Source organism: Protobothrops mucrosquamatus, unplaced genomic scaffold (assembly GCF_001527695.2).
Source record: "Protobothrops mucrosquamatus isolate PMUCROS unplaced genomic scaffold, P.Mucros_1.0 scaffold3618, whole genome shotgun sequence".
NCBI classification, from domain to species: Eukaryota; Metazoa; Chordata; class Lepidosauria; order Squamata; family Viperidae; genus Protobothrops; species Protobothrops mucrosquamatus.
The window spans coordinates 49,429-61,329 of NW_015389581.1; the positions used below are offsets into that span (position 1 = coordinate 49,429).

An 11,901-nucleotide genomic window follows, 5' to 3' on the forward strand; every position below is an offset into this window, starting at 1 on the left:
ATGGAGGAGCAGGCCGTGGCTCATACCGCCCTCTCTCCAGTAAGTATCCTTCCCTCCCCACTAGGTTTGTTCACAGGCCTGATTCTGTCGGCAAATGAGGGTCCCATCTTAACGGTAGTGGGTGCTTTTGTGCACCAAAATGGTTTAGAGCTACTGGATCCCCTGGGCTTCATCCAGGGACTGGCTCTTATGTTGCTCCGGGGGAGGGAAAGGATGCTGCTTAAGCGAAGCCCCTCCATAACTCCTGGGTCCAGCCCCGTTCCATAGGTTGAAAACTCAGCAGCTGCTTGAGTCTCCTTTCCCCAAGGTAGAGAACCATCTTGGAGGCACCTGCCACAATGTCCCATAAGCAATTAATCCACTCAGGTCATCCACCACCAGATGTCTTGGTCTGGATGATCCTTCACATCTGGAAGGGACCCATTTGGAGAGGCTGAAGGTAGGGCTTTGTGTTGTAGGTGCCATAAGATGAGGGCTCTATTCTGAGAGCAAATCCCACATTTATCCATTATTGGAAAAGATCACTCAGGTAATTAAGTTTCTTCTTTGCTGTAAGTATTATACATTCTTTGTATGTGTGTGTATACATTTATATATACATATCAGCAAGGGTATGTCTGGCTGATGAAAACCTAATAAGGTCTGAAATAGCTATCCCAGTACTCCCTTAATTCTTTGTTAGCAATCCAAATTTTGAAAAACTAGATAGATAGATAGATAGATAGATAGATAGATAGATAGATAGATAGATAGATAGATAGATAGATAGATAGATAGATAGATTGGCAAAACAATTTGATAACCAAAATAAGTCAATTGGGTGCTTCACTTTCTAGGAATACAGGAAGACTGTACAATTTATAGATTACGGTACTTACATGCTGTAGCCAAAACAGTTGGGACAAATTTCTTTAACTTTTGGAAATATCTATAGCTTTTGGAAACTTAATCATCAAGCAATGGAGCTAAAGATTAGTCTAAATTGTCCTGCATAATTCTGACAACATGAACGGAGGAGTTAAACTCTTCCATTGCTGTGCTTTTCACATAGCTCAAAAGCAAGTGTCCGATATCTTTAGTGCTTAATCCCTTTGCCCCCGTCCCAAAAGAATGTTGCTACACGTGACGGTTATCCATGAAAACAACCATGGAATCCAGGCACTTTTGAGAGCTGGTTTCCCTTTTCTCCGTTTAGGAAAGGCCCCCTCCAGCAGAATCCCACAGCCCCACCAGAGTATTTGGGGCCATCCTCTCCATTACGTTGGCCTGTGGAATTATCTGCATCACGGTGGCAGCGACTGTCAGTTTCACCCAGGCTTCGCCCAAGGTAAGACATGGCTTTATGCCAGAGTGCTGTTAGTCACCATTCTCAATTTTTTGTAAGGGTAACTAAAAACTTTCTCTCCTTCTGAACAAGATAAGGCTTCTGCCTTGCACTGAAGTCACTCCCACCATATTCAGTTTGAATAATGGTAAAATGGATAGAATTGTTTCTGTTGTTTACAAACCTAGCTGGAAGAAGAAGAAAACCTTTTTTTTTTAAAAAAAAAATTCTTTTATCTTTTTTTTTGTCTTTATATTTTTTTATAAATAACTCAAGGCCGCAAAAATACTTAGTATGTCTTCCTACTCCTATTTTCCCCATAATAACCCTGTGAGATGGGTGGGGCTGAGAATGAATGATCGGTCCAAAGCCACATCCAGCTGGCCTTCATAACTAAGGCAGGATTAGAACTCACCACCGCATGGCTTCTAGACCAGCACCTTCACTACTACACCAAACTGGCTCTTTCCTCCTATTGTCTTCCACAGATTGCCACATTTGTATATATAAAACTATTATTTTCTACCAATTTGTATTGATGATACTAGGGGTATATCTACATTCATAGAAGAATATAGAATATAGAAGACAACAGAATCCTAGAATTGAAGGGGCCTTTGAGGCTGTCAAGTCCAACCCTCCCGGGAGGTGGGGGAGACGATCACCTTTCAGATTTGGCACTTAGGCAGTGACGTGGTCTGCAACTGGGTGATGCTGCCATCGGTCTCCAACCACAGGCAGAGCCCTTTTGTTGGCCTTGGAGTTCCCTTGGCTGCACCCTCCTGCAGGAAGCTGGGACCCATTTGTAGAGTTCTTCCTCCCCGCCCCCCAACCCCCGGCACAAGATGGACCCTACTGGGTTTTGAAAGGAACATGGGTTGTTCCTGGTACAGTTGATCCAAGGTCTTGATCACCGCTTGGAATGAGAACCGTTCTTGACCAAATTGCACCGTCCAGAAGAACCGATTGAGTCAGCAGAAGAGATGCCTAGAGCACTCCTGCAGTAAAGCAAATTCTGACCCCATTTGAGCCTGGCAAGAGCCTTTCTTAAAGACTATCTTGTGCTAATAAGGATGGAAAAATTTAGCTATTTTTCTGCCCGTATCACATCTGAAAACTGGTCAATCGTCTGCTTAATATGACTCAGTTCCTTCTGGATAAGAAAGGAGCAACATTTGCAGAGTGTCAGCCATCCCAACTCAGTCAGTTAGAAAAGAAAGACTCTCGAATCCATTATTGATGAAAGTAACAAAAAGTAAAGCCAAGTGGTTACAGAATGTTTTGTGCTCCTGGCTACTTTCCTTCGTGACCAGAGGCCAGCTCGCCTGGCCAATAACCAGCCAAGATCCAGTGAAGGCCTTTTGTTTCGTTTATTACAATAAGCGGGAAGAGAAGCTATCAAAGCTCGGTTCTCTCCAAAGTTCCAACCCCAAATATTCCCTTCTTTATACAACCCTGTCCCGGCCGCCACATCCTTCCTCTTTCCCCATTGGCTGAGGTACTATGACAATGGTGGCAAACCCATGGCACGCGTGCCAGAGGCGGCACTCAGAGCCCTCTCTGTTGGCACGCGCACCACCGCCGCCAGCAGCAGGTCCATCAGGCCGCCACCGCTGCCCAGAGCAGGAGCCCCACCCAGCACAAAGGAGGCGAAGCGGCCGACTAGCAAGCTTGAGTAGAAGTGGTAGAGCAGAGGTCACCAACCATTGTTGATTGGTGGACTGGAAGAAAAGGGAGGGGGAAGCATTTTACGCGCTGCAACTGGGGCGGGGCTAGTGCCTGCATGATACTCACTAGCCCTGCCCCGTTCTTGCATGGTGCAGTGCCTTGTATCTGCACCTTGCGGCACGGCGGCAGCCGTTTTTGCGCCTTGCAGCACGGTGGCCCATTTTTGTGCCCCAGTTTTAGCATGCCAGAGGCAGCACTCAGAGGCGCCTCCCTGCCCTCCCCCAGGGCACCACAATGCTGATGCAGCCCTGGCACTTTGCACTAAATAAGTGGGTTTGGGGTTGCAGTTTGGGCACTCGGTCTCTAAAAGGTTCGCCATCACTGTACTATGAGGTTACACTCTTTACGACTCCTACATATTTCCTGCTACATGCTAAATCATACATCACATGTACATTAAAATTAGGAGATAATTTATGCAAGGTGTGTCAGTTAATATTAATCAACTAATTGCACATGCTCAGTTGTCTGAGTTCTGGCCCCCTTTTTTATGACTTCTTAGAAAAATAGGTTCTTTCCTGTTTGGTAGTTATCTTCTCTTACAGCTCCTTTTCCCATTCTGAAGACCCAGATAACAATTTTCCCTACCTGTTTCTCTTACATCCTTCCTTTATGTTATCTTTTCCTAGTTCCCATCTATTATAAGCTTGTTTCTCTACTCAGTAAGTTTCCACTGCAGCAAATTCAAATTTAAATTTCTCTTTCAATATTAAATTTTGAAGACCATTCACTTATTTCTATCACAGAAGAAGCAAAGCCAGTTCTGGGCTTTTTGCACCCAAAGTACAGGATTAACTTTTCCCTTGTTGAAGAGTCCTGAGTGCTCTCTGAGCTTGCTTGTTTTCTTACAGACGTTTCATTACCCAAATTAGGTAACATCATCAGAGTTATTTTCCCATGTTTCCATCTTCTCCCCTGGTTACCTTTAAGTGTCCAATTAACTTCTAACAAATTGTTTGGGTAACAGTCCCTGGCTTCATGGGATGATTCTGCATTCCATACATAGTGTGACCTTGGAATGGCTGGTGTCTCCTGCGGGACAACACAATGTGTAGTTTTGATTCCTCTCATGCTAATCCCCCTTATTCCCTCCTTCAGTAAGCCCCCTCCTCCCCCGCTGAGTATGGCAAGCTGGCAGCAGGCGAAGTATGACGTAGCAGGATGGCAGTCCTGACACAGAGCCTCTATATAAGGACTGTTCCTGGCATCTGGATTGAGTTCTTCAGAATCATTCGAAGTTGGATTTTAACTGTGCAGATCCTATGGAGATACACGAGGCGTGACCTAGCATGATTATCTGGGAGGATTTTGAGCCTGTTGGTCCTGGTGAAGCAAATAAGGTCCTTGGAGCTGCGAATTCAATCATCTGTGTTTTAAAACTTTTGACTCTCCTGGTTGGTCAGGGCTTCTTGGTTGTGACATGAGGTTGGCCATGTGGTGCTTAATGCTTCCTTCACGGAGGGGATGGTTCTACCTGCTCTGAAAAAGGTGACTCAAAGAGTCATTGCTGGATAGCCCAGAACTGGACAATTTTCATGTGGTCTCCAGTTTTCTTCCTCTTTGGGAGAGTTGTTAAGAAGAGTGATTAGCTTTAGCTCTGGAGGACCCTGGAAGAAACTGATTATCTGCATCCTTCCCAGTCAGGCTCACAATAGTTCACAGCACTGAAATGGCCTTGATTGCACTCAATCAGATTTAATGGGACATGGATGGAGATGGTGCTTCTACATTGCCCTGCCCTTGATTTAATAAAGGGATTTGATGGAACTGATTATTGTATCCTTCTGGATCAGCTTAGGACAGTGTTTCCCAACTTGAACATGTGTGGACTTCATATATCTTCAAGTGACCAAGGTTGGAAAACACTGGCTTAGGATAGGGGTCCCCAACCTGTGGGCCACGGCCCACTACCAGGCCGTGGCCACCGGGCCGCAAGACAGACTGCCCAGCACGCGCACTGATCCCCACTTGTGCTAGCGCCACGGTCGCACGGCCTAAACAGGGCTCTGCGCAACCTAAATGAGACTCCATGTGGCCTAAACGGGGCTCCGCACGGCCTAAACAGGGCTCTGTGCGGTGATAACAGGGCAGCGCTAGCGCCCACGTGGTGAAAATGGGGCAGGGCTAGCGAGTGTCACATGGGCACTAGCACCGCCCCATTTGCGTCGCACGTGTGCACATAAAATGCTTCCCCTTCCCTTTCCCTCTGGTCCGCCAACCGAGAAAGGTTGGGGACCTCTGGTTTAGAGGATTGGGACCAGGAGTTGGAAGCATGAGTTATGGTTTTGCCAATGAACCCTTTGCAGAATTCTGGTATTTAAAGTACTCTGCCCTCCCTCAACTGTGGAAGATTCCTTACCCAGAGAGTCGAGGCCCTGTGACTCTGGACACACAGAAACAACTGAGGATGTGCCTTTACCATACAGCCATTCACACTAGTCTCATCATTGCATAAATACCTGGGCACAAAGGACAATTCTACACCCCCTGCTTTCACATAGCAATCCTGCCGTGGCATATAGCAGTGGTGGCGAACCTATGGCACGGGTGCCAGAGGTGGCACTTGGAGCCCTCTCTGTGGGCACATGGACCGTGTCCCCAGCCTGGGTGATCTGTGGTGGGCCATGGAGGTGGTGGGTGGTCCAGTGGGCAGGGCGGAGCGAGTACGGGGGTGGGGGGGCAGTTTTTGGGCACTCGGTCTCTAAAAGGTTCGCCATCACTGGCATATAGTGTTGCCAGCTTGTGTGCAGCAGTGCTTAAAATGTGTTGGATGACCCATGCCATAAATTAGACTTAGTTTGCCACACTAGAGTGCTCTGTAATTTAATATAATCTTCCACATATTAACCTTTATGCTCCCCTCACCCATCTAATGCTCCTACTCTTTTAGACTCGTTTTTTAATATACAGTTTCTGTTTTAATATATTTTCTAGCTTCTCCTAGAATTCTTTTTTTTTTAAATTCTGATGCTCTTTAATTGACTGTTCCCCACCCGCCTTATGCTGGTCTATAATAATAAAGATCTGATTTGACCATGTTCTGGCGGTTGTTCTCCTTTCTCCAAGGCCAATTCCAGCTGGTGGGATGGTCTGGTAGTAGGTCTAGCCCTAGCCCCCTGCTCTTAGCAATAGCAATAACACTTAGGTTTATATACTGCTTCACAGTGCTTTTACAGCCCTCTCTAAGCGGTTTACAGGGTCAGCCTATTGCCCCCAACAATCTGGGTCCTCATTTTACCGACCTCGGAAGGGTGGAAGGTTGAGTCAACCTTGAGCTGATGAGAATTGAACTGCCAAGCTGCTGACAGCTGGCAGTCAGCAGAAATAGCCTGCAGTACTGCATTCTAACCACTGCGCCACCATGCCCTTCAGGCTGCTTTGGGGTTCTCCTCTCTCCCTGCTTCTATTTAACATCTATATGAAGCTACTGGGTAAGGCCATCTGCTAATACAGAGTAAGGTGTGATCAATAATGTTGATTATACTAATTCTACCTCTCTGCTAAGGGTCAACCAAGTGACGCTACCAGGTTCTTTCATAGAACATTAGAATTGGAAGGGACCTTGGAGATCCCTATATCATTTCAGACAGGTGGCTGTCCAGTCCCTTCTTTAAAAGCCTCCAGTGATGGAGCACCCACAACTTCTGAAGGCAAGCTGTTCCACTGGTTAATTGTTCCCACTGTTAGGAAATTTCTCCTAGGTTGCTTCTCTCCTTGATTAGTTTCCATCCATGGTTGTGGGGGTCTGAATGGGGAAGAGCAGGCTTTGACTCAACCTTTACAAGTCTGAGAGGAGGACAGCTCTCTTGGTCTATGGGGGTAAAAAGTCTGGAAGCACCTTTTGCAGGTATAAAATAAGGGTTAAATATACTCTCAGAAACTGCAGCTCACTTCATCAGGCACATGGAGCGGCTTCGCTGATTTAAATTGGGGTGAGCTGCCTCTCACCAGGCTTCCGCCCTTTAATAAATTGTGTTTAACGGGGAAAGGGGCTACTGGACTCCTTCTGATATTTCCAACGAGATTTGAGTGGCTGTGAGTTTTTAGATCTCCCAGATCTCCATCTTTAACTCTGAAAGGAGCACTATTTCCCAAAAATACAATCTGGGAGCCTTCTTGGGCTCACTGCTCTTGCCTCAGGAGTGGATGGCAGCTCTGACGAGGGGGGTGTTGCACAAATTCGTCTTGTGTACCAGTTGCTGCCTTTTCTGGATTGAGAAGCTCTCCTCATGGTCATTCAGCTTAGTCAACGCTCATTTCAAGATTGCTTTTGATGAACGCTTGGAAGCTTAATATCAAGCGCGGGAAATTAGGAGTCCAGGCAGTTCAAATGCATATATATGCTTATTGTGAGCTTAAGCACTCTGAGTGACATGGTGGCCTAGAGGTGGGGCTTTTTCCTTGCAATCATGAGTTCAATCCTAAGCACCAGTAGATATTTTTCTGTCTGGGCACAAAGAGAAAATATCTACTGCAAACTCCCCATAGGCGTCGGGAAGGGCATTAGGTCCATTCAGGACACTCAGGTCCATTCAGTCATCCTGACTCCACCCTGATGCAAGGGATTACAGGGTTGTTAAAAGAAACAAAATTGCCAACTTAAGGTCTCTTCAAGAATTTGAAGTACTAACAGTCAAAGCAAATTGATGGTAGATAAGAGTCAACGGAATTCAAGGTCGTCTGGATCTTTTGTGGGCGTGAAGGGACTTGAGACTGATGACGCATTTGACCCCTCCCTAAGGTTCTGCTTGGTCATTTCCTACACCTCAACTGGTCGAGAATGGAGCAGAGCTGACAGTTTGAGATGGTCATAAGTAACACTATAAATCCATAACACTATCCTGGCTCCGTGTATCCCTGGATGCAATTCAAGGTGCTAGTTATCATTTATACATCCCTATGTGGTTATTTGCCTGCCTGCCTCTGGTTGTCTCCATCCCCTCTGTCCCCCTAGATCCAACATGGTGGACATTTCCAGGTCGCTTCCATTAAGAAGTAACTTCTTGTGGCACCCAGGAGACATGCCTTCTCGGCAGGGGTGCCTGTCCTGCCCTGAGATGTGGAGGGCACCAAGCCTTTTGGCCTGTCTGAAAGCCATACAACCTGGTGATTTCCTTAAATGTTTGGTCCTGAGTGTTATGTGGCTATCTGTCTGTTGTCTATTTGTTACTCATCCGTAAAATGGAAGAGGTTTATTTGGCTCATTGTATCTTGGCAGTTGCAATTGTTCTTAGTTCCTTTGGATTATTGTTATTTTTGTTTTATTTACTACCCAGAGTTCACTACAGAGGGTTAGATGGTCATATTAATTAAGTGTAATTGGCATCAAATACAAATGGCAGAGGGAGGAACATGGGCAGCCTGTATTTGAAGAATTTCCAGAATCAGTGTATTTCAGTCTTGGCTCCAAGGAAAAAAAAAACTATGGATCAAGCAACTCCACAACAAAAATCCATGGTTGTGTAGAAAGAATAATTTTAGAAGACTCTGGTGGCTCTTGGAAGTATTGGACAGAATTTCTCAATACAATTTCTCAACACAATCACCATCAATGACTCATTGACTCAAAATGAAAAAAAATGCCATCGTTTAAAAATTTAAGCAATGGACGGTTGAAATTGTTGGAAGTCCTAATCAGCTATGTGAACAATATAAAGCCAGGATAATTAAGAAACCATCTCAAAGTCATTAATTCCTGGGTATATTTCCATCAGACTCTTTGCTTCTTTTAGAAAAGGAAATAGAACTATTTTCTATATCTTAATCATTGCTATTACATTAAAATGAGTGTTTGGTGTAGTAGTTAAGGTGCCAGTGAGTTTGAATCCCGCCGTAGACATGAAGCCAGCTGGGTGACCTTGGGCCAGTCCCTCAGCCTTAGAATGGGGGCAGCACTCACTCAAAGGTCTCCCCCAAAATTACATTAATGTTGACCAAGAGTCAAGCACACCCAACTGACCAAGCTGGTTTCTGTCTCCGAGACTCAGTGGTCACTTTGGGTCAATACTTTGGGAAAAGGAAAAAGCAAGCCAGTCCCAAGGCACATTTGCCCCTTTGAGGTAAAACAGGGGTGGGCAACTATGGCCCCTTTATGATCTGTGGACTTCAATTCCCAGAATTCCTGAGGCAGCCTGGAGGTTGTAAAGGGGCCATAGTTGCCCACCGCTGCCCTAAAAGGAGCTGGGAAGGGGCAGGGATGGGAGACCTACAAGAAGTGGGTGCCGGAGGGTCTGATGCAACTTGCTGAAGTCATCTCACTGTGTGTTGCGTTTTTATAGCCTCTTTTGCAGGTAATGCGATTAAACTTCCAGAATCGCCCGGGATCCTTAATGAACCAGTCAGTGGTGGTCAGCAAGGCCAAGAACACCATCACCTACTACATCACGTCTTCTAGCAACCAAACCACCGCCATCTTGTTCGACTGCAAGAATGTGAGCAAGTGGGCTGCCTTTCCCAGTAGAAGGGGAGAAAGTGTGTAAGGCGCACGTGGGTGGGAAGAGTGCACAGACAATGATTTACTGGAAAAGACTTTCCTGTTATGCAACGTTGGGCTGCCCTGGCCAGAACATGTTGGCGCAACTGGCATGAAAGGGTGTCAGGCATGAACAACCAGACCCACAAGCATAAGCTTCAAATCGCTATTTTATTGGTTTCTGCCTGTAATTCAGGAATCTCCCCAGACTGGCAGCTTTCGCCTGGGAAAGACCAGATAAAGCTCAAAGGCTTTGGGGAGGGAAGGAGGAACAGACCGTGCCCTTTTGTATTTACATAGTTAAGTCCAAGCTAATTTCCTACCAGACCATCTTATTTGTCTCCTGAGAAACCTATATGTGGGTCAAGAAGCAACAGTGATAACTGGACACGGAACCACTGATTGGTTCAAAATTGGGAAAGGAGTCCGGCAAGGCTGTATTCTGTCGCCCTGCCTATTTAACTTATATGCATCATGAGAAAGGCAGGGCTAGATGAATCAAAAATTGAAATTAAGATTGCCGGGAGAAATATCAACAACCTAAGATATGCAGATGATACCACTCTAATGGCAGAAAGTGAAGAGGAACTAAAGAGCCTCTTGATGCCGGTGAAGAAGGAGAGTGCAAAAGTGGGCTTGAAACTCAACATTAAGAAAACCAAGATCATGGCATCCGGCCCTCTCAATTCCTGGCAAATAGATGGGGAAGAAATGGGGGTAGTGACAGATTTTATCTTCCTGGGCTCCAAGATCACCACAGATGGGGACTGCAGCCAAGAAATTAAAAGACGCTTTCTCCTGGGGAGGAAAGCTATGGCAAATCTAGACAGCATACTAAAAAGCAGAGACATCACCCTGCCAACAAAAGTGCGTATAGTCAAGGCCATGGTTTTCCCAGTTGCAATGTATGGCTGTGAAAGTTGGACCATAAGAAAGGCTGAGCGACAAAGAATTGAGGCCTTTGAACTCTGGTACTGGAGAAGACTCCTGCGAGTCCCCTGGACTGCAAGGCGATCAAACCGGTCAGTCCTAGAGGAGATCAACCCCGACTGCTCTTGAGAAGGCCAGATCCTGAAGTTGAAACTCAAGTACTTTGGCCACCTAATGAGAAGGAAGGACTCACTGGAAAAGGGCCTAATGCTGGGAAAGATCGAGGGCAATAGAAGAAGGGGACGACAGAGAAGGAGGTGGCTGGATGGAGTCACTGAAGCAGGAGGTGTGAGCTTCAATGGACTCCAGAAGATGGTAGAGGACAGGAAGGCCTGGAGGAACGTTGTCCATGGGGTCGCAATGGGTCGGACACGACTTCGCCACTAACAACAACAACAATTTTCTGCTTGACTCCTCCTCCCAAGAGGGACTGTAACTCTCCAATTTCAGAAAAGGCCGATGGTCCTCGACTTACAATCATAATGGAGCCTGCCCATTGTGATCGTTAAGTTATGACACTTGTAAAGCGTGTCACCACATGACTGACCCAATCTTGCTACCTTTTTTGTGGCAGTTGTTAAGCAAATGCCACATTTATTAAGCAAACTGGAAATAAATGCTAGTTTGAGGCAAAAACGTTGTAAAATGTCACAAATGAAGGCAAATCTACACGTCCCAGGATAATGTTGCAGGATCTAATCTTGATCCCCCACACCCCAGAACCTGTGAGAGTCCCCAAAGCCTTTTCCTGCTCCCCACATCTGCAGCATATTTGAAGGGCAGCGATGCAGAACTCAGTTTCCAGTCAGGCTGCCTGGAAGATCATTTATTTATTGATATAGAAAATGTATATGGCCGCCCAACTCAGTCTCGGTGACTCCCGATGGCTTACACAGAAATAAGCTGTTCTTATTCTCGATCTGTTTCTTTGCTGAGGCAGGTGAACCTCACCAGGCCAGGCTGGGTCTTTGGCACGTGGGAAAGGCAGCTCCCAAGCTGGTCTGGTGTAACCCAAGGGTGGGGGGGGCATTAATGGACCTCATGCTTTGCCTGGTTCTCTGTGCAGGGCTACGTCTGCTATAAGCTGTCGGGGCACAGCAACTGTTACCTGAAGAGGATGAATGCCCAGGATCAGGATGCTGCCCAGGCCTCCTTCAACCTATCAAAGCACAAGGTGAGTGCCAACACCTGGATATCTCCGAGACCGCCTTCTGCCACAGACTCCCTCCCACAGACCGGTACGCTCCTACAGAGCGGGCCTCCTCAGGGTGCCGTCGGCCAAGCAGTGTCGGCTGGCGACCCCCAGGGGGAGGGCCTTCTCTGTGGGTGCCCCCACCCTCTGGAACGAACTACCCCCCGAGATCCGGACGATTCCGGATCTCCTATCTTTTCGCCGCGCCCTCAAGACATGGCTTTTTCAGCAAGCGGGTCTGGCCTAGGGAGAATT

General features: G+C 46.6%; 1 protein-coding gene across 1 annotated transcript in view; it reads left to right on the top strand.

The window, feature by feature from the left end:
* The window catches only part of BRICD5 (BRICHOS domain containing 5), a 17,720-nt gene continuing 5,819 nt past the window's right edge, over positions 1-11,901 (top strand). Inside the window, exons 1-5 of the mRNA XM_029286424.1 lie at positions 1-39; positions 488-529; positions 1,196-1,327; positions 9,331-9,483; positions 11,521-11,628. Of these exons, the coding sequence (XP_029142257.1) occupies positions 1-39; positions 488-529; positions 1,196-1,327; positions 9,331-9,483; positions 11,521-11,628 (474 nt within the window). The remainder of the gene's footprint in view (positions 40-487; positions 530-1,195; positions 1,328-9,330; positions 9,484-11,520; positions 11,629-11,901) is intronic.